This window comes from Polypterus senegalus, chromosome 9, assembly GCF_016835505.1.
Source record: "Polypterus senegalus isolate Bchr_013 chromosome 9, ASM1683550v1, whole genome shotgun sequence".
NCBI classification, from domain to species: Eukaryota; Metazoa; Chordata; class Cladistia; order Polypteriformes; family Polypteridae; genus Polypterus; species Polypterus senegalus.
Genome location: NC_053162.1, coordinates 90648680 through 90674112, shown reverse-complemented (window position 1 = coordinate 90674112; position 25433 = coordinate 90648680). Strand labels below are relative to the sequence as shown.

The 25433-nt window shown below is 36.0% G+C and overlaps 1 protein-coding gene across 1 annotated transcript; it reads right to left on the bottom strand.

The window, feature by feature from the left end:
• Positions 1 to 341: 341 nt before the first annotated feature.
• cotl1 (coactosin-like F-actin binding protein 1) lies at positions 342 to 25433 on the bottom strand. The gene is made up of 4 exons (XM_039763469.1): positions 25095 to 25433; positions 24644 to 24726; positions 12611 to 12768; positions 342 to 1801 (listed from the first exon to the last, which is right to left on the bottom strand). The coding sequence occupies exons 1-4, from the start codon at positions 25169 to 25171 to the stop codon at positions 1691 to 1693; spliced, it is 429 nt and encodes a 142-aa protein (XP_039619403.1). The 5' UTR covers positions 25172 to 25433; the 3' UTR covers positions 342 to 1690.

Sequence of the window (25433 nt, the reverse complement as noted above, 5' to 3'; positions counted from 1 at the left end):
AAAACATCAGATGATGTAAACGCAGTAACCAGTTGCACAAGAACGCATCCATGGTAGTACCATACGATGTGAAAACACTGCATTTCATCATCAGATGGTTACTAAAGAACAGAAACAAATTTACTTTTTGAAAGAAAAGTCTGACAAAAATCTTGAAACAGTACCAAAACACACCCAACATACTGAAGATCCTACCTAATAACTGGTTTCCTTGCAATGCATCACACATTTTTTTTTTTTACCACTAGACTTGAATAGAGCTGCTGTATCATGAACACATAAGTATAAATTGCAAAACTTGAAAAATATGACTGAATGATAACATAAAAAATTCTCAGTCATTTTGCTTTTTTATAAAATGTTTATTTGAAATGACTCATCTTTTAACAGACCTCATTGGAGCCTCCATATAACATAGACTATTCTCAAAGTAAATCCAGACAAAAGAGCCATAAAAAAATATCTTCACAAAATATTTTCATTTGGATAATGAGAACAATGTGCCACTGGACATTTTAAATGTCTGAATAGGATTCCCCTCCCTTCCTGAGGTCAATGCATCCTGTCACTTTCATGTTTATGTCTATCTATTACAAGCATATAGATAAAACTGTATATTATGCACATTTACATGATGTATCATTTAATTTTTTTGTTAATTTTCACTTCTGTAATTTCTATATGTGAAGGCTGGCTAGAACCTAAAATGAGCGAAATATGAAAATGTGCTTAGAAAAACTTTTCATACATGATTTTCTTGTGCCCATATTTAAGGCAAAAATGAACAGGATAGCATGAACAGCATACACTAGCACACAAATTGGCAATAAGTTAGATCAGTTAAGGGCACGTGGAGGAAGAGGTCGGACCTAATACATTTGCTTGCTTATTTTCATGTTTTCCAGTTTTATACTTAAGCTATAAAAAGGAAGAAAAAAGTGACAGCATTACATCAAACTGGTGTTTTTGAGGTTTAATTCACTCAGGGGTTTAGACTTCAGCATCAACTCATTTTCAGAACAAAATAAACATTTCAAATGCCTGACAGAGTTTGGAATTACAATTTTCCACATTACTAACAATTCTTTATTTTAAAGTTTGTATTACATACTCCTGCAAGAAAAAGGTGATCAAATTTGTCCTGGCCAATCTGCCTTCAAATTTGAAAGCTGCTTTAGATTACGCTAGGTAAGTGGCTGCGCAGTTGGTGAAACAAGATAATTGGTATTTTGTACCTGAGTATGCATATCATTGAATTAAAAAAGACCCAAATACCTTATAAGAAATAATGTGCAGCAGTACATCATGAAACTCCCAATATTTTACAGCAGGAACTATAGAACTTAATAAAAAAAATTAGGGAACTAAAAAAAAAAAAAAACATTTGGGCAGTGTGAACAGAAAACAAACAAAAGAAAATGCAATTTTCAAACTACAATCAGAAATCAGCAATGGGGTAATCCAGTGAGAACTCAAAGAAAAAATAAAACAGCAGGTGGAGGAAACAGTCTTTAGAAACTTTACTTGAGGGTGAAATGAAGACTGAGTCAAGGAATGAATGCTGGATTGTGCCAATAATTGATGTAGTTTTCACAAAGTGGAACATTGTGACAGATCTTTATTGAACAGAATGCAGTCCAATATGCTGTCCAGAAGCAGTGGAAGCACAATTCAAGCAGGAACAACTGTCTTATTCAACCTGAGCATCATAATTTGCTCCACCGGCCTTCTTCAGCTCGTTCCGGATGTAATCCTCCTCCAGTTCTCTGAGGTCGCTAATGACAAACTCCTTAGCAAAGTTCTAAACAAAAAAAAAATGGAAATAAGAATGATAAGTGATGATACAAAAGCAAAATACCTAATTCCATCCATTTCTGGGTCACAGGAAGCTGTTGGCTATCATGTCAGCAATACGGGCAAGGCAGAACCCAAGCCTAAAGGATGCACCACGTAGATCACAGAGGCAAAATCTGTAAGCACCAATTAAACTTACACAAGAGGAGAATGAACAAGTTAAAAGATTTAACAAAAAATAAATCTTATGGTACTGTGTGTTTACATTTAATAATCAATAAAATCTGATCAATTCATTTGTAAGAGGCTGCAGTGCAAAAGGTTTTAAAATTTGCAGTTCTTTTCTTTTGAGAATGACGAATGGTATATTAAGAAATCAAAAAAATGAAAACTTTTTAAATTCGTAGGAAAAAATAATGTAATGTAAAATACAAACGAAGGCTGTTATGATAATATCAAATATGTATAGATTATCAGACATTACAGATTTCCATACCGGATCAGTCTAGGCCCGGGTTAACAATGGCCGCCACCAGTACTGTTAGCCAACAGGGTGCTGGTGGAAATTAGGCTACTGTTGGCCATTAGAAGATGAAGAGGGGGAAGGCGTGTCTGAAGGCAGATGGAGAAGAGGAAGGTAAAGAAAATGAAAGAGAGGGGAGGAACATTGAATGTTGGTGGTATGACTGGCAAAGGGACTAATATGATGAAGAGAAGGAAGGTTGATATATTGTACGTGCAACAGACCTGATGGAAATGGAGTAAGGCCAGGTGTTTTGGAGGTAGGTTCAAATTGTTCTACTATGGTGTAGATGGGAGAAGAAATGGGGTAGGTGTTATCCTGAAGGAATAGTATGTCAAGAGTGTTTTGGAGGTGAAGAGAGTGTCAGACAGAGTGATGATTATGAAGCTGGAAATTGAAGGTGTGAAGATTAATGTTGTTAATGCAAATGGTCTGCAATTTGGGGATTTCTGAAGTGAGTTGGATGAAGTGATGTAACAGAGGAGATGAGGAGTTGATGAATAGACATGATATCAAGAAGAGGAATGCAGAATGTCAGATGATAGTGGATTTTGCAAAAAGGGTGTACACAGTTGTGGTGAATACATATTTTAAGAAGAGGAAGGAACACAGGATGACATACAAGAGTGGAGAAATTTGCATACAGGTAGATTATATCCTATGCAGGAGGATCAGTCTGAAGGAGATTGGAGACTGCAAAGTGGTGGCAGGGGAGCGCACAGTTAGACAGCAAAGGATGGAGATAAAACAGGCCCTGGGTGGGAGTGAAGAGTTAGCAGATAGCTGGGCAACTACAGCAGAAATGGTAAGGGAGACAGCTTGGTGTGACATCTGGACAGTGGAAGGAGGACAAAGAAACCTGGTGGTGGAATGGAGAAGTACAACAGAGTATACAGAGGAAGAGGTTGGCAAAGAAGAAATGGGATAGTCAGAAAGATGCAGAAAGTAGACAGGAGTACAAAGAGATAAGGCGTAAGGTGAAGAGAGAGGAGACGAAGGCTAAAGAAAAAGCATATAATGAGTTGTACGAGAGGTTGGACAATAAGGAGGGAGAAAAGCGCCTCTACCAATTGGCTAGACAAAAGAATAGAGCTGGGAAAGATGTGCAGCAGTTTAAGGTAGTAAAAGATAAAGATCATATATACACACATCTACCATTGAGTAGATGGTAAAAAAGTACTTTGAGAGGATGATGACTATATTACAGGACACAGAGCTGGAGGTGGCAGAGTTAAAGATGTTATGGCATGCACTGGAAGTGACAAGGATGGACAGGATTAGAAATGAGTACATTAGAGGGTTGGCTCAGGTTGGACGGTTGGGAGGCAAAGTCAGAGAGATGAGATTGCATTTGTTAGGACATGTGCAAAGCAGAGATGCTGGGTATATTGGGAGAAGGATGAAGCTGCCAGGCCGAAGGAAAAGAGGAAGGCCTAAGAGGAGGTTTATGGACGGGTGATAAAGGACATGCAGGTGATGAGTGTAATAGAGCAAGATGCAAAGGACATAAAGATATGGAAAAAGATGATCCACTGTGGTGACCCCCAATAGAAGCAGTCGAAAGAAGAAGATGATCAGACAAATGTGATGCTCTAGACTTCATACACTTCATCCATTAATAAATTGTTTCCCCTCATTGCAAGGTCATCGTAATCTAGAATCTACCATTGCAGCAACAGGCACAATGCAAAGACAAACCCTGGTTGGGAAACCAGTCCACCACATGGCACACACTTCAGCAATGCAAAATTACTGTCACCTAAATGTATGGATTCAATCATCCAAAATCACAAACTACTCCAAAGGATTGCCAATAAAGATTATAAAGTCATTAGGGCGGACCTTCCACAGCTTGATACCACCTACTGTGCCAGATGATTATCCATCATCTCTGATGGCAGCCATTCAACGCATCCCCCATTTTCACTTCTGCCTTCTGGTAAATGCTACCAGAGCCTCACCACCAACACTGGCCAAAGGGTCAATGAATTATCGCTAATCTAACCTCATTTGCTTGTATACCTATCTGCTGGTTTATGTGTAAATATATCATGTATGTTACATTGGTACTGACATACACATTCTTCCCTCTAGTTCTATTTTGAACAATGTACATTAGGCCTTTCTTCTGTTATTCTTATTTATTGTATTTATTTATACATCATCTTATTGTGTTATTGCCTGTATATACTTCCCTGTCCCCATCAGCAAAAAAATGGCATGAGAATTTCACTATGCTATCTCTGTGTATGTGACAATAAAGATCTAATCTAATATTTAAATGCTACAGACTACATTCATTCACTTCACATCTTGTCAAAGTATTTGATGCTTTCATTGTATTCACTGGTAAATTATGTACCTAATATTGAATAATACATAATATCAAATGCTATTGTGTGTTTGAACTTGAAAGCATCAAGTCTTAGATATGAGCCTATAAAGGAATCTTGTTACAGCAAGAAGGTATTGCATTTCATTATGAGCATTATACCCATTTCAGTCAGTCTTCCTATTTTACACAGTTTTGGAATAGCACAGCTTCTCCCAGTATGGTACGAGAGCCTACTTTAAACTACTATTTTTACATAAACTATGACATATAATGTTTAGGTTAATATAATAAAGTCAAAATAAACTAGTCATACTTCTATCCACAATAAGACGCTTGTTCAATTATAGGCTTAGCCTGTCCTGGATGCCACTGGACACAAAATATGAATTAGTCCTAAACAGGACACCAGTCTATCGTAGGGTGCATTCAATAACTTCACTAACAACTAGTTAATTTTGATAACAAACACACTATGCCCTCTTTAACCGCACAATATTTCAAAGCATCCTATAATTAAAGGATACTTTCATGGAATAGGACTTCACCAAGAATAATAACAAATATATCAAATGGAATGCAGTAAAGTTCAACTTGGCTTCTGGTATCAATAGACCTGAATTACCGTATAATAAGTGATTCTAATGTTCTTGCAAAAGATGGAAAAAGGTATTATATTTAACTTTACATTAGGATTAAATTATAGTCATTACTAATGTATTATTAGACTTCAATTATTCTAACCAGAATACAAAAAGATAAATAAAAATCTGGAAACAATTCTCCACCTCCAGCTTGCCCTTGTATACCTAAAACAAGGGCATGATAGTTGATTACTACAACAGTTCTGTCAAAATGCTCTCCAAAATGATCCAAATTTTAAAAATCCATAATATATATTGATCTTGCAGTTTTACATATTAGCATGGCTACAGTTACTCTAAGGAGCTGCAAAAGCAGTAACTTTTATATGCTACATAAGAACACATTCAAGTTAATTTTTAAAATGAAGCCACTAAATGAGTAACAACCACTGACTGTCAACCCCATCCAAGGATGGTTTCTGCCTTGCTTTTGATGCTATCACCAGGTCCTGAAACTCCAGAAGCAGAATAAACTGTTTCTGTAAATGGATAGATGGATGACCTTTAAAATGTAATAATTATACAAATTATCAGGTTTTCAACAGGTATTTTCAAAAGCATTCTAACTTTAATACAAAATTGATTCAGAAGTTATGACTAAGTGCAAAGGAAGGTAAAGGAATTTATAGCTTTTGTTATGCCTTAGTGACAGATAAGAAAAAAAATATTACAGAGGCTGCCCATAACATGATTAAGTGAAAGGGATTATGGCAAGGAAGAACCTTAATGTTTATTTTTCTCATATCTATATACAGTGATAAACTGAAATCTGTGGACGATAATAAACAGAAAAGTGACAGACAATGCTTTAAAAAACAAATTACAACCTAAATGGAGAAAAAAATTCTTACAGTGGTCATACACATTTTAACAAATGCATTTTGGTTGTAGCTATGGCAGCTATGTGCTAGAATTGTATTCAGACAATAATTTTATTTCAAGTTTAGAGTGCTTTATTGTCATTAATAAAGAGGAAACTGCACTTTATTATATGTAGTATGTGATGTTTTAGTTCAAATATATGCTTAAGTTTGTGTTGCATGTTATTTTATTCTAATTAGGTCATACTTAGAATAGTGTGAAGTGTACAATTTGACTTGAATGAATAGCAAGTAATATGTTGAGCAGCCAAATCAGACTACACAAGAGAATATGCAGGGTTGGTAGGTATTATTTCATTAGAATTGCCACCAAAAGAATTTTAATATGGATTTTTTTTTAGTTTTAGTTTAGCGATAGTCGCTGCTGCCATCTCACTGATCCAGCAACCTTGGGTTGAATCTTGTGACTACATACTGTTTACATGTTTTCCCCACATCTGCAAGGGTTATCAATTGGGTACACTGGATTTCTTCCAACACAATAATCTAAATTGGCCACAAGTGGGTATTTTCATGAGTGGATCCTATGGCAGGCTGCACCCTTGTGCCCAGTACAATTATAATAGGTTCTTTCTTCCCATGACCCTGAATTGGATTATGCAGGTTTAAAAATGTTAATGTGTATGATAAACACACTAGACCAACATGTGTATTTTAGACATAATATCCTTATCAGAAATTCAACCCTGGAGGCTTGTTTCTCTTATTGCAGATCCTGCACTAATGGGTGAAGTAAAATGTCAATCCTAGGGTATAAAACTGTACTCACAATATTTTCATTACAAGCTCAATCTGATCGGAAAACTGTATTTTATTATTAAAATTTTACAAACAGTCAAATAATTACATAGAAGGAATTTACAGTAAATAGAACGTGATAAAGGAAGTTGCACCCCTTTATTTTTATACAATTTCTTTAACAATGTGCAGAAAGTCGTATGGAAAATGCATAAACGCTGCATTATAAAATACGTTAATACTTAAGTTTTTTTCTGTAACATGAAAAAGACTGGTTTCAGAATTTTACCTAAAAGCATTAGAGAAAAGTTTGACATTGAAGATCTGCTGATATGCGATGGTAAATAAACTTTAAATAAACTTTACTGTACAGTGATACATCACCAGTGGTGCAAGTCATACTGTTCCAATTAAAAATTTCATCAGCTTGTCACAATTTATAACATAGTGATTTCTGGCTGTTCCATTTATTAATTTCAGAATTTTTTCAGATCTTTCCTATGCTCCATTTTGACATACTTTCCAACTCACCAGTGTAATTCATATCTACTTTTAAATTGTACAGGTACAACATATGAATAATCTAATATATAAGACTAAATGTGTGTTTGTCCAGTAACCAATCTCTGCTAAATTTTAAACAGATTAATCATTTCTACAGAGGAAGAGTATAGGTGATATAGTTTATCTGGAAACTTTTCTGATTGGGAAATTTAGAAATGTTCTTAGGAGATTTATTTAGTGTTTATTCAACCCTGGTCAGCGCCAGGTAGCTGTAAAATTTTAGTATTAGGATAGTGGTAATTACACTGCAGTGCTCCTTTTATGCTGTCACTATATAAAAAAAGAAAAGTCCATTTAGTCAAGGAGCTCTAAAGAACAAACCAAATACAAAACTGTGGATAAGCATCTGAAAACATCTGGATAATAACTCAAAAAAAATGATTGGATTTATGAAAACAAATGCATATTGTCTGGCAATAATATCACATTGTCAAGCCCCAAGGCTGCAGAGGCCCCTTGGCCTGCACAGCATACTGATATTTTGCCTTGCAGAGATCAGTCTGGACTGTTTAAAATACAAGGCGTACTATGAAATAGAACAAGCGTGTCCTGGATGCATCTTATCGCAGTGCCAGGGTGTCTGTTTATTAGAAAATAAGCCTGGAAGACTGGCAGAAGGAAAAGAGCTACCGTCTGCTAGGTGCTTTGCATAAGGCTTTAATGCTGTGCAGCAGGATAAATCTGTAATATTTTAAATACCCAACTAAGTAACTCACAGCAGGGGGAAGAAAATAGGCTTTGCACGCTGAAGAAAAAAAAAAAAAAGAAGGAAGGAAAAACAGTATTAATTTTTGGTTTCATGATTGAACAGTATTAACTTAAAAAATTTTTGAGGTAAAAATATCTGCCAATATTTCTCATGAGAACCTGTTTAAGATATCCATCATTTTAACATTCTCGAGCAAGGCCTATTAATTTGCAGTTGCAATTCTATCTACTTGGAAGAGATAAAAACTCAAGATTCTCCTCCACAACAAGCTATTATACACCCTATTATACACTGAAATAGCAATATTAAAATGAGCCCATGCCAGCAATGTCCCCTTTGAAAGAACTATAAAACAATCTTTTAGAAGAATTACAAACCTAGCATAAGAAAACAAACCCCTTTTCTTTCTTTGTAGATTACATACTACTAATAATTCATTTTTGGCACAGAATTTTGATGTTATTTTCAATTCCTCTCTTGATTATATATCTTGCATAGAAAATCTGAATACATCCAACTTTACAAAACATCCCATTGTTTGTCCATTCCTTACCTTTCCTGATTTGAAGAATCTTGTTTGTGCTTCCATCACATTCTGCATTGATTTCAGACACTCGCTACCGGCGGGTATCCTTTCTCATCTATTATCTCAGCTCTAGATGGTTCAATACCCTGCTCTGTACTGGCACTTAACATCTATTCTTTTCAGCCTCCACTCACTTCCTAGGTCTTCTAGGATTTAATTTAAAATCCTGTCAACAACCTATAAAGTTTAAAAGGAATTAAGCCAGACTACACTGGTAATCTTCTACATCACTACTCTCTAGTCTATTGATACCGACAGTCTTGTCCTGCCCAAATCAACATATTCTAAATGAGTGACACAGCTTTCAACTCTATTGCATTCACACTTTAGAATAGTCTCCCTAAAAGTGATTAGATCTGCTGACTCAAGTAATTGTTTTAAAAGATAACTTAAAATCCATCTGCTAAGAAATATATTTAACTACATCGACAGCCTTAACATCTCAGTTTACCACTGTGTACAGGTCTGTATAAAGTCATTTTAATGTAAATCTGTATCTTAATCTGTACTTTGTTCAAAGTCTTACAGTAGTACTGTGTAGGTTATCCATGTTTGTAGCACTGCAGTATTTCACAGTTTGTGAGCCTTGGTATATAATTTCAGTGACAGCAGAGACTGCAATGCACTTATTGAACTGACCTCTTTAAAAATGGAGCTTGCAAAGTACAGATTATTATTTTAAAAATACAGTAAGCTCAGCAGTAAAATTGAGGCTGCCATTTTCAGAAGAAAATATTTAAAACAACCATTACAAAAATACATGAAGAGCATAGAGAAAACACACATTCATATTTTTCAATAAACTGACATAAAAACCATCCTCATAATGAAGTATAAATGTCCATTCTTTGTTTGTTGCTACAGATAATTCTTTTTCCACCTTTGTCTGTAAGAACTTTTACAAAGTGTGTCATCTTGCGTGCGTGTATGTGTGTGCTTATATACAGGCAGTCCCTGGGTTAGGTACGAGAGAGGGACTGTAGGTTTGTACTTAAGTTGAATTTGTGTGTAAGTCGTAACAGGTACATTATTTTAATAAATGCTATTGTTGACCAACTGTAACCAAGTGCTCTGCCAATGAATGATCGACTTTCACCTCTCTCTGACTTTTTATTCTTTCTACTTTATTTTCAATGGTGATGGTTTTTCTGTTCTTTACTGTATCACCAACACTTGCATCAGATTTGTGTTTCAGAGACATACTTGAAGGGTGAAGACAAAAGGTTAAGATGAGCTCTTCTGTACAGCACTGTACACACTATCAGTGTAAGGCACCAGTCATCAACACGTCTGATGTACAGTGTGGTCCAGATCTAACTATGCAATTTTCATTACGCTATAAAACTTATTCAGTATATAACATAGAAAATCACCCGAAAAATCACGGACCATTGAGAAGTGTGCGAACTGGCGACACAAAGAATCGTCTTCGCGCAGAACTGGAATCGTCCCTACATAAATCAAAGTCATCCAGACGATCTGGATTTGCATAATTAGATCTGGACCACCCTGTACTGACAAGGGACAACTTCCCGATATGTGCACAGCAGCCTTGCTATTTACAATGAATGGGGGCAGTTCATCACCAGCTCACCTCACAGTCACCTCCACTACAGTATGCTGCCTGCAGCGTCCGCCACCCCACCACCCCCATTCAACATGCAGCCATCCGAGGCACACTACAATGCTACCCCCTGCAGCCTTGTTCACCCTCAATGGCCTCCGTTCAGCCACAATCGGGTCACCGCTTGCATCATTACCAGCCGCCCACCAAGAATGAACGGGCAGCCGTGTGTGGTGGGCGGGCAGTGAAACCGCTTGCCACTGGGAGCCGCCCGAGGGACACTACACTGAGTGAGCAGCGAAATCGTCCCTCTCCAGCCTCCGTCCAGCCACCGCTTGCAGCATCCCCAGGGCGAAGATGATGGAGCGGCAGTTACTGAGGCGCACGCGTCGCAGCTGCGGCATCGTTTGTATGTCGTAGGTCGGATGTCCGTAACATGGGGACTACCTGCACATATGTACACAAACTCAAACACACACAAGCTGAGCTGGTCTAAGACAAATCATGGATGACTGGTCAGGTGATAAAACTGAAGTATCAGAAAAGCTTCATTTAATTCCAGGAAAATTGCTTTTACACAAAGGTTTCCTTTAATACTAGCAGCTGGGCATCCCCCAAGATACATTATGATGAATGACCAATAAGTTGTTTCTATCAAATTATGTCAAGAGGTGAAAAATAATGGTGAAAATAAACCTACCACTAACTGTTTTTGAAACAGACGACATTATATAGTTTCATTTCTTTTGTAACTGAGCTTAAATGTTTCAAATCCTTATTGTTTTGTTATTTGTCAACAGTATGACAGAGCACTTTTTTATATAAAAAATGCATGCATAACAGTTTTGTGTATTTGTGTGGCTAAAGTCAATTGCTTTGAGGTTCACAACGACGGGGGATTGGAGATTTCAGTTTGTACAACTTGCCATTTAGAGCTCAGTCATTTAGTTGTTTCCCCCATAACTACAGGAGTATCCCTAATTCAAAATTCCAAAATCTGAAGCACTCCCAAATCCAAAACTTTGAGCACCAACATGATGTCAACTAAGTTGCTTCTATTTTGTTTTATACATCTGAGAGGATGGGAACAATAGATGTTCAGATTACAAAAGGATTTATTTATTCTGAGTGGTGGAGTGGGATGGTTCTGGTCCCCTGAAGCTTTAAGTGCCAGGAATGTACAACAAAGGATCGACGACCTTAGGGTGACAGTTGTCCCCTATGAAGCACCACAAAGCTAGGACACATGACTGATGACAGGTGTTGGGGTTTCCCGTAAAACAGTGGGCACCACAAAGTGCTATCACTTGATTGACTCGCAAATATGCTATGTGGGATTGGGAATTGTACCTGTAAAAAAAATAAAAAATAAATAAAAGGTGGATGGGGTGTCACCTTTAAACCTATGCTTGGGTTTGAGCATAAAAATACCTGAATGTCAAAAAAAAAAAAAAACAGGAAAATGCATATACCAAAAGGAAAAAAAATCCAATTTATTAAACCAGGAGTATTTCCACGCGATTTACCTCTATAAAATCACATTCACCTTGTAATTGTGTGTATGTGAAAACACCTCAAAAATTATATTGACATTACAGATGCATTGATTGGACGGCACAGCTTATAATTAACAAAATAAGCTTCATTCTTGCTAGGTGCTATTGCAAAATGAGTGCAGTAAATTGCTCCGATTATGCTAGGAAAACCAGACACTACTGCAAATTGTTTTTTATGTTAGCAAAAACATATTATGTTTTAAGTATGTACACTCGCACTAAATGAAAACTGAAAGTAGCACCTCATCAGTCAGTTAATGGCTCCCAGCATAATGAAATGAGGGTTGGTTGAGATATTCTTCACCTGTTGGCTAGTTCTCTCAGAAGTGACAACAGGTAGCCTATATAAACTGACAAAAAAACCAAACATTCTTCAGGGCAAATATGCAGCATTAGAACTCTTAAAATGGAACTGTACTAGAGTCTGTATATCACATTCATCACTTCTGAGGTTTAATAGGTTTGTCATGTCAATGCACATTATAATAGCCAAGTCATATGAATTATTATAGATTATTATTTGGTGCATTTACCTACAGAATCACGTGTGACCCAAGATATCTCATTATTTATATGCAAATATTCCAAAGTCCAAATACATCTGAAATCTGAAAAATGTATTTTTCCAGGCATTTCAGATTAGGGACACTCAACCTATAATAACATTAAGAATGTGAAAGACAGTTCCTTAAATCAACCATGACATTTCACAATCTTACCTGTACCACATCCTTCACTAGAGTCTTGTCTGTGCTTATTTTGGCTCTCTGCAGTCCACTAACATTTTCTCCAATCCAGGTAATCAGAGTGAACTTGGCCCGCTTGCTCATTGCATCTCCAGTTGTAATTCTCACAAAGCCAAATAGCCGATTGTCTTCTAAAAAAACATAAAAATGAATTACTAGTATAGTTAAAGCTTCCTTGCATGGTCAGAGATACACTTTTTGACATTTTCTAAAATTGTGGGTGGGAGAGTGGTGCAGAGTTTCAGAGCAGCTTTTTAGCTTCTAGTCCCATCACTGCCCATGTTTAGATTACACATTTCCCCAGTACACTTTTTTTTTTTGCATCACAAAAATGTGCATGACAGGTCAACTGGCAAATATGAACTAACCCACAAGAGTAGTATGAGTGTGTGGGTGTGCCATCCAATTGACTGGCACCCCATCCACTGCTGGTTCATTCTTTTCAGTCATTGCTACTAGAATGGGCTCCGTCTCCATGACACTAAAACTAATTTAATAAGCTCATAAAATGCTTAGACAGATGAATTGTTATCATTTCCTAATTGTTTGCAAACAGAAAAACTTCCATCAACAAAATTCAAACAATGTATATTGACTTTAGTATCTCATTTAGCAAAATTTCAAAACTGACACGTATCCATTATACACAGAAAAGCTAAGCAAATTTACCCAAAAGGTGTTCTGAATGGAATTTATACCGTATGCTACGTTTTCTCTCATTTGAACTTTTAAACTTTTGCTTCAATCATTATAGTTTTTTTTTTACATCTATAATAAACATAATTGAGAAACAAGCCAAATAAATTGAAGAAACGTTGAGGTTTTTTTGGTATGAAACTACAAAATATTGGTTAATCCACCAGCAGCTGTGGAGATTCTAGCCAGCACTGTATATTAAAACAAATAGCAATCATCTAAAATGACAGAACAGTCCCCAAATTACTGGGTACATACATATCCCTCTACAGCTCTAGTTAGTCCCCAGGACCTACAGAAAGACCATTCAGCAACCTTAAACTATTATTCATGTTGATGTGACACAACAACAGCCAAAATACTGGACTTGCCCAACCATGCCCAGTATTACTTCCAGGATGGAATTACAATTGTATAAGGAAAAACAATCTAAGAATTTGTATACCTGCACTCCTGAACTGTTCCAAAGCCAGAGGCTAAAGACAACCTCTAGGTTGCTTACTGAGTGGAAGAGTCACTGTAGTCCCAAAATGTCTTTAAGAAACTGTATGCCCTCTAGGGACCACAAGGCGTTGCAATCTTTGACATCAATGTCTTGCCCAAGGTCTTTCAGAGAAGTGAGGGACAGAGGCTCCAGTGTTGAGGTGCCTGTCACTGGTATTAAAATTTAATTGCAGGATGTCTTGACTGACGTGCCTAATGTTCTTCCCTGTACTCTTCTTGCATCTATATTCCCTCTTATGTCCACTGTATACATCATAATGGCTGATTTTTTTCATTTATTAATGATAAAGCTGTTTTGGAAAGTAAAGTGTATTGGAATAAAATCACAAATTACTGCTGCCATATCATTGCTCTTCAAGTGCGCAATACAGCAAGTTACTAACCAAAGGGGGCAAAAGCAACCACCCACATGTTCTTTACATACTGACTTTAATTATTAAGATGAGTAATATGTTTAAATATCATACTAGCCAGGCTTAGTGGCTAAAGGAATGATTACAATGACTTTCACACAGAAATATTTCCAAATATGTTAAAATATTCCAAAATCTTAAAATATTTTTGCTTTTTCCTCAAAGATCTTACTGACTTATCCTACTGCTTGTGTTTGTCAAGTATTTTTTCCTCATCCTTAATTTTGAAAGAATATATGGCGCACATCTGACCTAGAGTAAAGGTGCTCGTAAAGGTCTTTCCTCCAGACAGAGCAAGATCTTTATATATAACTAGCAGTGTAAGCCCACGTTGTAAAAAGCACACTGTCCTATAAAGTATTGAAATCATCAGAAAAAAACTGAAATGTAGAGATGTCAGGTAATTGGAAGGAACTACTTTGGGCATCTCTACCCTGGGAGGTTGTGTGTTGCCAACGTGCTCTCATCGCTTGTGTGTTAGCGGCTAAGCAACTGTCTTTCTTTGGAGGTTTCTTTTTGCCAGCGTGCTCGCCTCATTTGTGTATTAGAAGCGGGAGGAAAAGTAAAAGGGATACCATTTTGCTGATGTGCTCGCCTTGCTTCTGTATTAGCTGCTAAGCGAGTGACTCTTCAGAGGTTTCGCTTTGCCAACATGCTGGTCTCGCTTGTATATCCTCGTAGGTGGACCCCTTATCCCACCTCTCACTTTCGGGCCGGACAGACACACACACTTCCACACATAGACGTTTATATATAAGATATGCTACTGTGGCTTCCCCTACCTCTTCATATCTTAAATCATTCATGAGGCAGATTGAAGGCTTAGGTGCCAGCTTAAGTGAAAAATTAAGGAAAACATACTAAGTAATTGCAACACAAACACTGACTAAATCAGTTTTAGTGTGAAAAGATGCCAAAGCAAGAAGAGAAGAAGCGGGACACTAGGGTGGAGAAAAGAAGAGCTGCTCAGGAAGCAGCAAGCGTATCAACCTCTGAGTAAACGAATGTTAAACGTACAGAGAAAGAGTATGAAAACTATGAATGCTCAAGTCCGTGCAGTGCGACGTTACTGGTTATTTTATAATTTTATTTAGTCTGGGTTTTTTTTGTGGCTGCTATGCATCTAGAATAGGGATGTTCAACTCTGGTCCTGGTGGGCCATAGTGGCTGCAAGTTTTCATTCTAACCAACGTCTTAATTACTGAACCGTTTTTGCTGCCGATTAACTTTTTTACCTTAGCTTTAATTGGTGTGACTCAGACCCCTTAGTTGTTTCTTTTTCCTTAATGAGCAGCCAAACAATATTGAGAAACAAAACAAGCCGCCATATTACCAGCTAACCTGAAAATAAAGAAAGGTGAAGGTCTCAGTCATGTTGACCTGCTTAGGTCACTAAAACATCTTGATGCTGGTCTTACAAAAAACAGAAAATCAACAGCCTGCTGTGGTAATATATTCAATAATGGCTTTAATTAACAGCAAGAATTGGCTTCTCATTAAGAAACTGGTTGAGGTGAAATTGCCTGGAGTTTGATGTTCCAATTTAGCCGGTCACCTGTTGGCTCATTTCACATCTCATTTCTGTTTGGCTGCCATTTAATGAAGAAACTAATCAATTTAGAGGACTGAATCCTTAAAAACACAGCTATTAAAATGAAGGGAAAAGTATTTAATTAGCAGTGAAAACTGCTCACTGATTAGGAAAAGGGTTAGAATGAAAACCTGCAGCCCACCAGGAGTTGGACACCCCAATCTAGAATATTTGCAGGCAACGTGGCATAGTGGCTAATATGTTGCACTGTAAAACATCTCTTTGTAGGACACTGATACTGTCAATTAACCTATGAATTCTATGCTCAGTTGTACTGTTGTGATTAGACATACACATATAAATGGAATTTCTGATCTTGCAATTTCCACTACCAAATTTTGAAGTATGGAAATCTACCCTAGCATCAGACAAAACTGTAGGAACAACCAAGAGACAGGAGCACACATACAACACAACCACAGCCTCCCATACTAATGTAGATGAATGAATGATCATTTAGATGTGTGCCTCTTACTCTCTGGACTTCTGTGCAAGTCTTTTGTGAAGTTTCATCAATTGTCATATTTAAAAATATTTTCTCTTTTGCATTTGAATGAACTGTACCTGTGACTATAGTATATTCTCAAACTGAATTTTCCACATCAATGATACGAATTACTGATTCTACTGTATTAATTTCTCAAACTAAACAGTACAGTGGAACCTCGGGTCATGAACATCTCTGACCATGTACAAATCGGGTTACGATCAAAAAGCTCGCCAAACTTTTGCATCGGTTCACGACCACGAGCATTGTTTTAACCTCGTATTTAATGAAGACTTTTTTCTATTGGATTTTAACCTCCACTAACTTCTGTTTACAGCGATCGGTTCATAGCGTGCATTGTTGCAATGTTTCTTTTCTTGGTTGTTTATTAAATTACGGATTTTTCAAATGTTCATGTTTTTCCCTGTGCTTAAAACTCATTAAACAAAAGTGTTTACAGCGAGCTGTTCGTAAGGCTATAGCGTGAATTCTTGCAATGTTACTTTTCTCTGTTCAAGGTTTTCTCAGTGTTATTCAATGTTTTTACATTTAGTTTACTATTACGCTGTGCATTCTATGGTATAATTATTTTTGTGCTTAAAAATCTTTAAAAAAAATTATTATAACAGTTCATACGATCTGCAATGGATTAACTGTATTTACATACAATCCTATGGGGGAAAATTACTTCGGGTCACGACCAGAGTTTTGGAACGAATTACGGTCGTGACCCGAGGTTCCACTGTATACTGTTTATGTGAAATTTTCCTTGTCATTGTATTTAGTGATCTTGTGTTCTTTCTTTTCACTTTGAATATAAAGCACCTTGCTATAGTAATATCTGTGAAAAGCTCAAAAAGATTTACTGAGTGAAAAAAGGTACAAAATAGTATATCTAGCATATATTTGGAGTGAACCTTTAGAAAATGCATTGCAAAGATGTGAGAAGTATAGCATATATTTGGAGTGAACCTTTAGAAAATGCAGGCAGAAGATGAGAGAAGTAATCATAAACCACAGAAGCACTGAGGTGCCCACCTGTGGAATATTTTCATAACATTTAATAATAAATGTGATTATTGCATAATGTAGTTTAACCAGATCTTGATATGTTGGCCTAATGACTCAGCTGACAGAACTTACACTGGCAAAAAGACTATAAAGCCTTTAAAAAAAACTGCTTAAATTTGACAAAAATGGGAATTATTACAAAAGAAAGGCTCAGTTCAGAGAGTCACTGAAATTAGTGACCTTCATTTAATGTACACATACTATGTTTAAGTTTCTGCAATTACCACGGAATAACACCTGATGCAAATACTGAAATGTAATCCAAGACATATTAGTTTCTGCAGGAAGCAAATGTGACCAGACAATAAGTGAACAGGTTTCACAGAAATTACTGAAAAGTTGAAAGACAGCAGGCAAAAACTGGAAAAATGGAAAGCAAAACGTTTATTTAAAAATGTGTTTTTTTCAGTTTCCCTAATTCTTTCAAAATAACTCATTACATATTGAATGCAGAAGAACCTTAAATGCATGAAAACTCATTTAAATAGATGCTTAAGTTTTTAACTTGGGTATTTACTTTTCTGTGAATAATAGTTCATTAAATTTTATATATGTCAGCAGGGCACTGTTCTTTAACTTATTCACATCTGCAGCTCTGTGACCTGGATAATATGGCTGTTAACATTTACTGTATATCTTTAGTCAAGAAACCACTGGAACTGAAAACCTGTTACCAAAAAAACAAATATTGTGTGTATTTTGGTACAAAAATGTTTTTGTATGGCAAATGCACCTATCTGAACTCTGTAGAAAAGCAAACAATACCCAACATACAGCTACACTTTATTTAAAAAGCTCTTAGATTCACATATTAACATTTCTCATTCAGGGCATAACAACCCACTCTGCGGTTTCATTCTGAAATTACTAATGCTGCCACTGTGGAAGAACATTTTAGATAACTACTAATCAGCATAAGGGGCTGAGTGGGGGCTCTGAGGCTAAGGATCTGCACTGGTATCCAGAAGGTTGCCAGTTCAAATCCCCGTCACTGCCAAAAGAGATCCTACTCTGCTGGGCCCTTGACCTGCGCTCTGACCCCAAGAGGTATACAAAAACTAACAAATTCCTAATACAAGAAATTGTATACAGTGAAATAAAGAACAAAAAAAAAATGTAACAACTTACAATGAACTCTTAGTTTACTAGCGAAGAGATGCGATGACAGCTGGCTGCTAATAACAAGGAATTGTAATCACTAATTATTCCAAGTAAAAATCACTTAACTTGTCTACTTATTTGTATGACTGGTAATCAATGGAACTTGTGTGTTTTACCACACCCGAGCATACTTAATAGATGTTTAAAAAAGAAAGGTAATATATGAAATAAATAAATAAAGCTTGAGGATTATTTCTGCCTCCTAACGTATCATAGTAGTGGTTTGTTGGTAACAAATTAAGAAACTTCTATAATCTTGCGTTGTTCTGACTGCTTTAACTCTTTTAGGGCTAATGTTGACTTTTGTCAACAGCAGGGGTCAAAGTTAGCAGAGGGTAATAATCAGCTGTAGACTTTGACAAAACTCACCATCATGTTGCAGGTTGACCCTCTTTGCTAGGAGGGCTGTTAGACTCATTGACTTGACATCGAATCCCTGTGTGTGTGTGTTTGTGTATGTGTAAGTAGTATAGAGTAAACAACATGTAGAATGGCATTGACGTCGGGCAAAAAAGCAAAGTGAATGTGCAAAGCAAAGGACTCTGTGGGCATTATTAATTTTTTTTGCTTTTTGCATATTATTGCGGATTCAGAATGACTTATTAAACTCCGATTTTGATGCAAGTGATCTAGAAATCAAAAATGAAAGGCAGGTAGCCGTTTCCTTTCCAGAAAATGCCTTTCAGAATATAAATGGTTAGACAAACTGGTATGTAGTAAGTATGTAAGCTGTGTTACAGCCGATCTTTGAAAGCTAATGTCCATCCATCCATTATCCAACCCGCTATATCCTAACTACAGGGTTATGGGGGTCTGCTGGAGCCAATCCCAGCCAACACAGGGCGCAAGGCAGGAAACAAACCCCCGGCAGGACGCCAGCCCACTGCAGGAAAGCTAATGTTTAATGTTAAATGCATTTAGCGTTTCCTTTGTATGCTTTTTAGAAAACTGAGTTTTTGGGGAAAAATATTCAGACCTGGGAGAAAATGAAAAAATAATTAGCCCTGAAAGAATTAAGGGGATTTTTAAAAAATAATTTCAAAAGGTAGTAAAAAAAAAAAATAAAAATATAGCAAGTACTCAAACATTACATAGTCAAAAAAATATGCACTTGTGGTGTATGCATGATCACTGGGAATTTTTAATGAATACACCAGCATTTTTAATGAAACCAGCACCTACTACAAGAAAGAAACCAAGTGAAGTTGATTCTTTGGATGTTTAAGACACCTTGATTATATACTTTACAATAACAAATGGTTGAATCATTAGTTACACTGGTAAAATATCATTACTAACTTCTTCCTTTTAATTGCACAAAAGGCTGCAGCACTTTGGAAAAAATAAAATAAATCACGACAACATGCATAACATGCATCTATAAATTAATCACTGCCATTTTAGGAATAAATTAAACCAATAAAGTCATAGCAGATATCCTAAAGGCTAGCATGCATTGTTTGCTACTCTCTCCATATAAACCCAGAGAGAGGAACCCACACCTACGTCACAGCCCAGAATTACACAGCATATTATAAGCAAAAAACCTTATAAGGAAGAAAACTGCATGTCCTTAAGATGCAAACACACACACAAAAACCACCACAAATCATGTAAGTTTAACAGATATGTAACCTGCAAATCCCATATTTTTGTGTGTGGTGATTTCAGCAAAGAAATTTCTTTTCATATAGATGCAGTAACACTGTTGTCACTTTTACTTGCAGGAATATTTACATGGTTACTTCCTCACTTTTGGTTTCTTTTAAAATAATTTTAAGAAATTACATTTCCTCTGTAGCACTAAAGGAAGGGCAGCCACAAATTCATGAGTCTCAAATCATTGTTTTTCATGTCAGTTCAAACCACTAAAATTGTATGTCACTGTAAGAAACTACAAGGAAGCACATTAGACAAAAATCATTCATAACCATTTTTGGAGCTTTTGGCAAGACACACTCAGTGCTTATTATAAGCCCAGTTTCCAGATCTGTTAAACCATATACTGTACCATGGATTGGATAATGAATGGATGGTACAAGTAATTAATTAAAATACTTAATTTTATAAAATGCTTGGCAAATACTAAGGTAGTCAATCAAAAATATTGTGCCACCTTTGACTGTAGAAATATTTTCCTCTCCTCGTATACAGTGTCCACCCATTTATTTTCTAACCATCTTATCAAGTTCATTGTCACTCATAAAAAGAAACATTTAAATTGGTGCTGCTAAATCATCCACTTTTGGGGTAAATCTGCATAATAAAGTAGTGTACGAAAATGAATTACAACAACTGGGGTACACATTACATGCGTTTCTGTTAGGTCAAATGCTTAGCATTCCCTGAATTGACCATTTTCAGTTTGAAACTTCAGTGGGGAATAACTTTTATGTATTCCTTTCTCAGACATACATCTCTGTCAGCATGCAACATAAGTGTAAACAAAACATGTTATTTATTAGTGAAACTTTTCCTAGTTTGTGACATTAAGGAGTCTAGCCTAACCATATACTTGACAAAATCCCGACATGAGGCCATATTCAGACTTACACAGAACAGGCCAACCTAATGCATGCTTAGTTGGGAGTCTAATCCATAGACACAAAAAAGAAAGTCAAAATTGAAATACTACCTCTCTGTGACCATGTACTGAGAAACTTTATGAAAATAATACATGAATAAATATTAAACCTTAGAATTTATCAATTCTTTTACAAGGGGTGTTTTCCTTATAGATTAAATATAGTACCAACAAGAACACTATACTATACAGTTGTTAATATTCTATTTTAAATCTATATATCTTACCCATTTGTACTGTCATTATGTATATATATCTATTTTTGGGTTTTACAAATATACCTCCATGTAAGAATGTCAAACTACAGATAGGCAATATATCAGGAGGAAATCATGTTCATTACTAAAACAAAAGCTCTGGCATTTTTGTGAGTTTCAACAATGTATAATGACTGTGAAAATGGATCTTACAGTATACCCATTTAATGAGCACACATACAAGTGAAACAACATCTGATGCCTACCAGACACTTGACATTTAAAAGGGCTAAGAATTTGTGTGTCCGTTGTTCTGCTCAAGTTGTGCACTAAACAAGTTAACCATTTAATCTGACTAAAAAATCAAATTTCTTTGAAGAAAATAAAATTGTATTATTACAGGTGAACTTTAAACATTTCTGCTTTGCTTCAGCTCATTCTCCTGAATTTTCCTTTTGTATCTATTAAAACCAATGTTGGTGATTTTAGTACTGGAAAGTCTGCAAGGCTTTTATTTTCAGTAACCAGGATCTTTTCAGTCCACCATAATTACCAATGAACTCTGGGGTCTAAATTTAGCAAAGCACTGATATGCGTTTGTGTCTGGTAAAATTCAGTAGTTTTAGCAATTCCGGGGGGACGACAATTTTTTAAAGCATGCAAAGACAGATGGTTAAATGGAAGAACCATTCCTTCACCTCTGACTGTCTCTCTAAGGGAGATCAAAAAAGCTATACTGGGTAACTCTCTCAAATAAGAGGACACTACATTACTAATAAAGAGAATGCATAGGCCATTATTAAGTGAAAAAAATTATCTGTAGAAAAAGATCTTCTGTGCTGTACTATCAAATAAGCACATCTACCTTTTTGTCTTTTACACATCCTACTTTTACTCATTACTCTTCAATTATTAGTAATAGCTGACTCATGAAGAATGACAGCATAAGGAAGGCTTTTTAAGCCAATGTCACTGCTGCACAGTCACAGAATACTCTCCATGGTCCTTTCATTGGCATCATTTCTCAGTGGATATGATGAACCCGGAGACATCATAAAACTATATTTAAGAGTGTATGCCTCAATTGAATAAAGTCTACCAGTCGGCCCTATCGAATTACTTACAGGGCAACCTTAGATTCAGATTTTTTTAGTTTGCTATTATTGTTAGTCATGCCAGAATTTACCAATAAATTTACCATGTATAAGAAAGATCCATACCCCCTGTCTAGTCTGCTGAAGCAAATTAATTTATCCAACAATAGAATGGATTTTGTAATCATACTCTGATTAGACGCATTTTTTTTCCCCCCAAGTAGCTTGTTTACGATAAACATGCATAACCTGTGGATGCTTTCAAAGTAAAATCCAAAAAAAAACTTCCAGTTTATGTGAACACCCTAGTAGATTACTTCTTTACTCTGACAGATTACAATTTTAAAAAAATAATTAAATTGATGGCTATGGTGAACTGCGGTACATGAGGTGAAAAGAAGTCTATGCAAAGAATATTCTAGGCAGAAGAACTCTAAAGAGAAACCAAACAAATCATACCTTACTGTTATGCTTAACATACTGATTTATGCAATGCCTGGGAATCAAAGATCCATCCTTAAGCAAGATTTTATGTTTAATTCTTAAAAAGTTTAATATTTTAGTTGAATACTTGTGTATAATAAATACTACTATATGAGACTATGTTAAACAAAAAGAACAGTGATTTAACTTTCATAATTTAAAACTTTCAAAAAAAATTGACTTTTAAAGCTTCTGAAACCTAGAAGGAGTAGAGATAAGTCTTACAAGTGGAATTGTTAGACCCTTCAACCAATTGACTGTTATCAGGTTAAAATTGTTCTAATGTATTTTTGGTTTCATTTAGTGCTTTGCTGTGTTTTAAATGTCATCTTCTACACGGTGTAGCAGCCCTAATATAGGTATGCAATGCTACCAGATTTGCAGCAGTACTGAATCTTCAGCCCAGATCCTTCTGACCACACCCACATTTTTAAAAGAAAACATTTGAGAAGAATGTGTAATTATATATATATATATATATATATATATATATATATATATATATATATATATATATATACACATACACACACACACATATATAAATATATATATATATATACACATATATATATATATATATATATACACACACACACACATACTGTATACACTTTTTTTTTTTTTTTTTAAGGTTTCCAGTTACAACATGACCTGCATAGCACCTGCATTTCTTCCCAGCAAGCAAAGTATGCTTTGCCTCTAACAATCCTAAAGGCAAAATTAAACTGACAAATGTAAGAATCATGACAGAGTATGGTACTAGTACAAACATGGAAACTAAATTAACTGATGAATTGCTCATATTAATGTTCTCATACTGACAAGATTCTAATATTAAAAAAGGGTGCTATTGCTTCATCAAGACTCTGTTCTTTTAAAGGACCACAGAAGACTGAAAAGATCCTGCCTCCTTCCTAACCACATTAGCAAGACCCTTAATCTACCCTGCCTAACCACTACATTAATGTAAATGGACATTTAAAATAAGATAGTGTAAATAAATCAAATTAATCAACTATTATACACTGTTCTAGTAATTCTGAGAATTTGTGTTAACCATTGAAATGATTATTTGTTGGAGTATAACCTTTAAAAGGTAATTTAATCTCTTTTAGACTTCTGTCTGAAACTAAAATACAATACACTGGTTAACGGTGAATTTATAGATTAAAAGAATACTCCGGAAAGTTAATCGAAAACCTTTACTACAGAAAAATAGATGTTTGAGGGTGGTGCCCTCCCCGTTGTTCACTAAAAGAGGAAGAGATCAGCAATAGGAACTAGATACGCTTGTGGCCCCACCCGTAATTCTCTTGCACAAGTATTGGTTTTGCAAATAAATTAGTTTAAAAAATCATTTTTCCAAAAATGGTAATTCCTACTTCTTTTGCTAATACATGCAAATTTTCTTTCAGGATATGTTTATTACGTTTTATTTACATTAAAAAAAAATCACACAAGTAACAAGAAAACTGGGAGGGACGCAAAACTCAAGCCATTTTAGAAGGCAAGAATTCCTCTTGAGTAAACAGCAGCGATAGCTTAATTATTATCTTTACTTCCTTGGGGTCAAAGACTGCAAACCATTGGAAACTCCAACATATCCACACTGTGGTACCTTATTAACTAGTTTTGCCTTCTTCGGTGTAGGCATGAAAGTGAAGAGCATAGGCAAGCAATACTAAGCCACTTGGTCTGCTCTATACGGTGATCGGTCATTACCTTTACATTTCCTTTTAAATTCCTCGTAATCTGTTCCGAAGCCACCTGGTACTATCGTGTTGTTTTCATATATGAAGCAGGCCCTGATAGAGAAAAGTAAGATATTTAATTAAAAGCGTGAATGCTCTTCATTAAGAATTGCTTGTTTCCAAGCGTTAACAGTGCTGAGTGCGCGAAACAAAGCAAGTTAAACAATACATTGCACAACAAATCCTTTGGCATTTCACGAATTTTTACCGGAAAAATAAATGTCGATCTAGCCGTTAATGAATCGACACATAAAATATACAAACATATAGAAATATATATAGAAATAACGCCTTTCTATGATGAAAAACATGTTTGAATTAGGCTGTCATTCTGCAGCGCGTCAAACAAGTTCGCGATTGAATGAATCTACCAACACCAAGAGTAAAGCAAGCCGGCTGGCCCTCTCGCAGCAGCTACTCACCAGTTAGTATCAGTCGTATCGTCTCGGACCAGGTTGTAAGATTCTCTGCAAGCCTCTTTATCGATTTTTGTTGCCATTGTACAAGCGCTGTTAAAGGAAAAAAAATAGAACGAAAATAAAGCACGCAAGGCTGCTAATGAAATTAGGAGTAGGGAAAAAAGATGATGTAAATTATGAAAGCAAGTGAGCCAGCAGTTGGAGGAGAAAGCTTTGCCACAGAGGACGTGCCCTTCCAAATAGTGAATGATAACTGAGGATCTTCAGACGTCTCTAGAGGCTTTTCTTCTTTCTTTTTTTTCCACCGCTTTGGGCGTTGGTGGCTTTACTCAACCAGGTTGT

Excerpts from the sequence above, each read along its gene's own strand:
- cotl1 (XM_039763469.1), bottom strand. The coding sequence starts at position 25,171 with ATGGCAACAAAAATCGATAAAGAGGCTTGCAGAGAATCTTACAACCTG. Across the intron at positions 24,727-25,094 it reads GATACGACTGATACTAACTG|GGCCTGCTTCATATATGAAA; the intron begins GTGAGTAGCTGC and ends TTTCTCTATCAG. Across the intron at positions 1,802-12,610 it reads TAGTGAAGGATGTGGTACAG|AACTTTGCTAAGGAGTTTGT; the intron begins GTAAGATTGTGA and ends TTTTTTGTTTAG.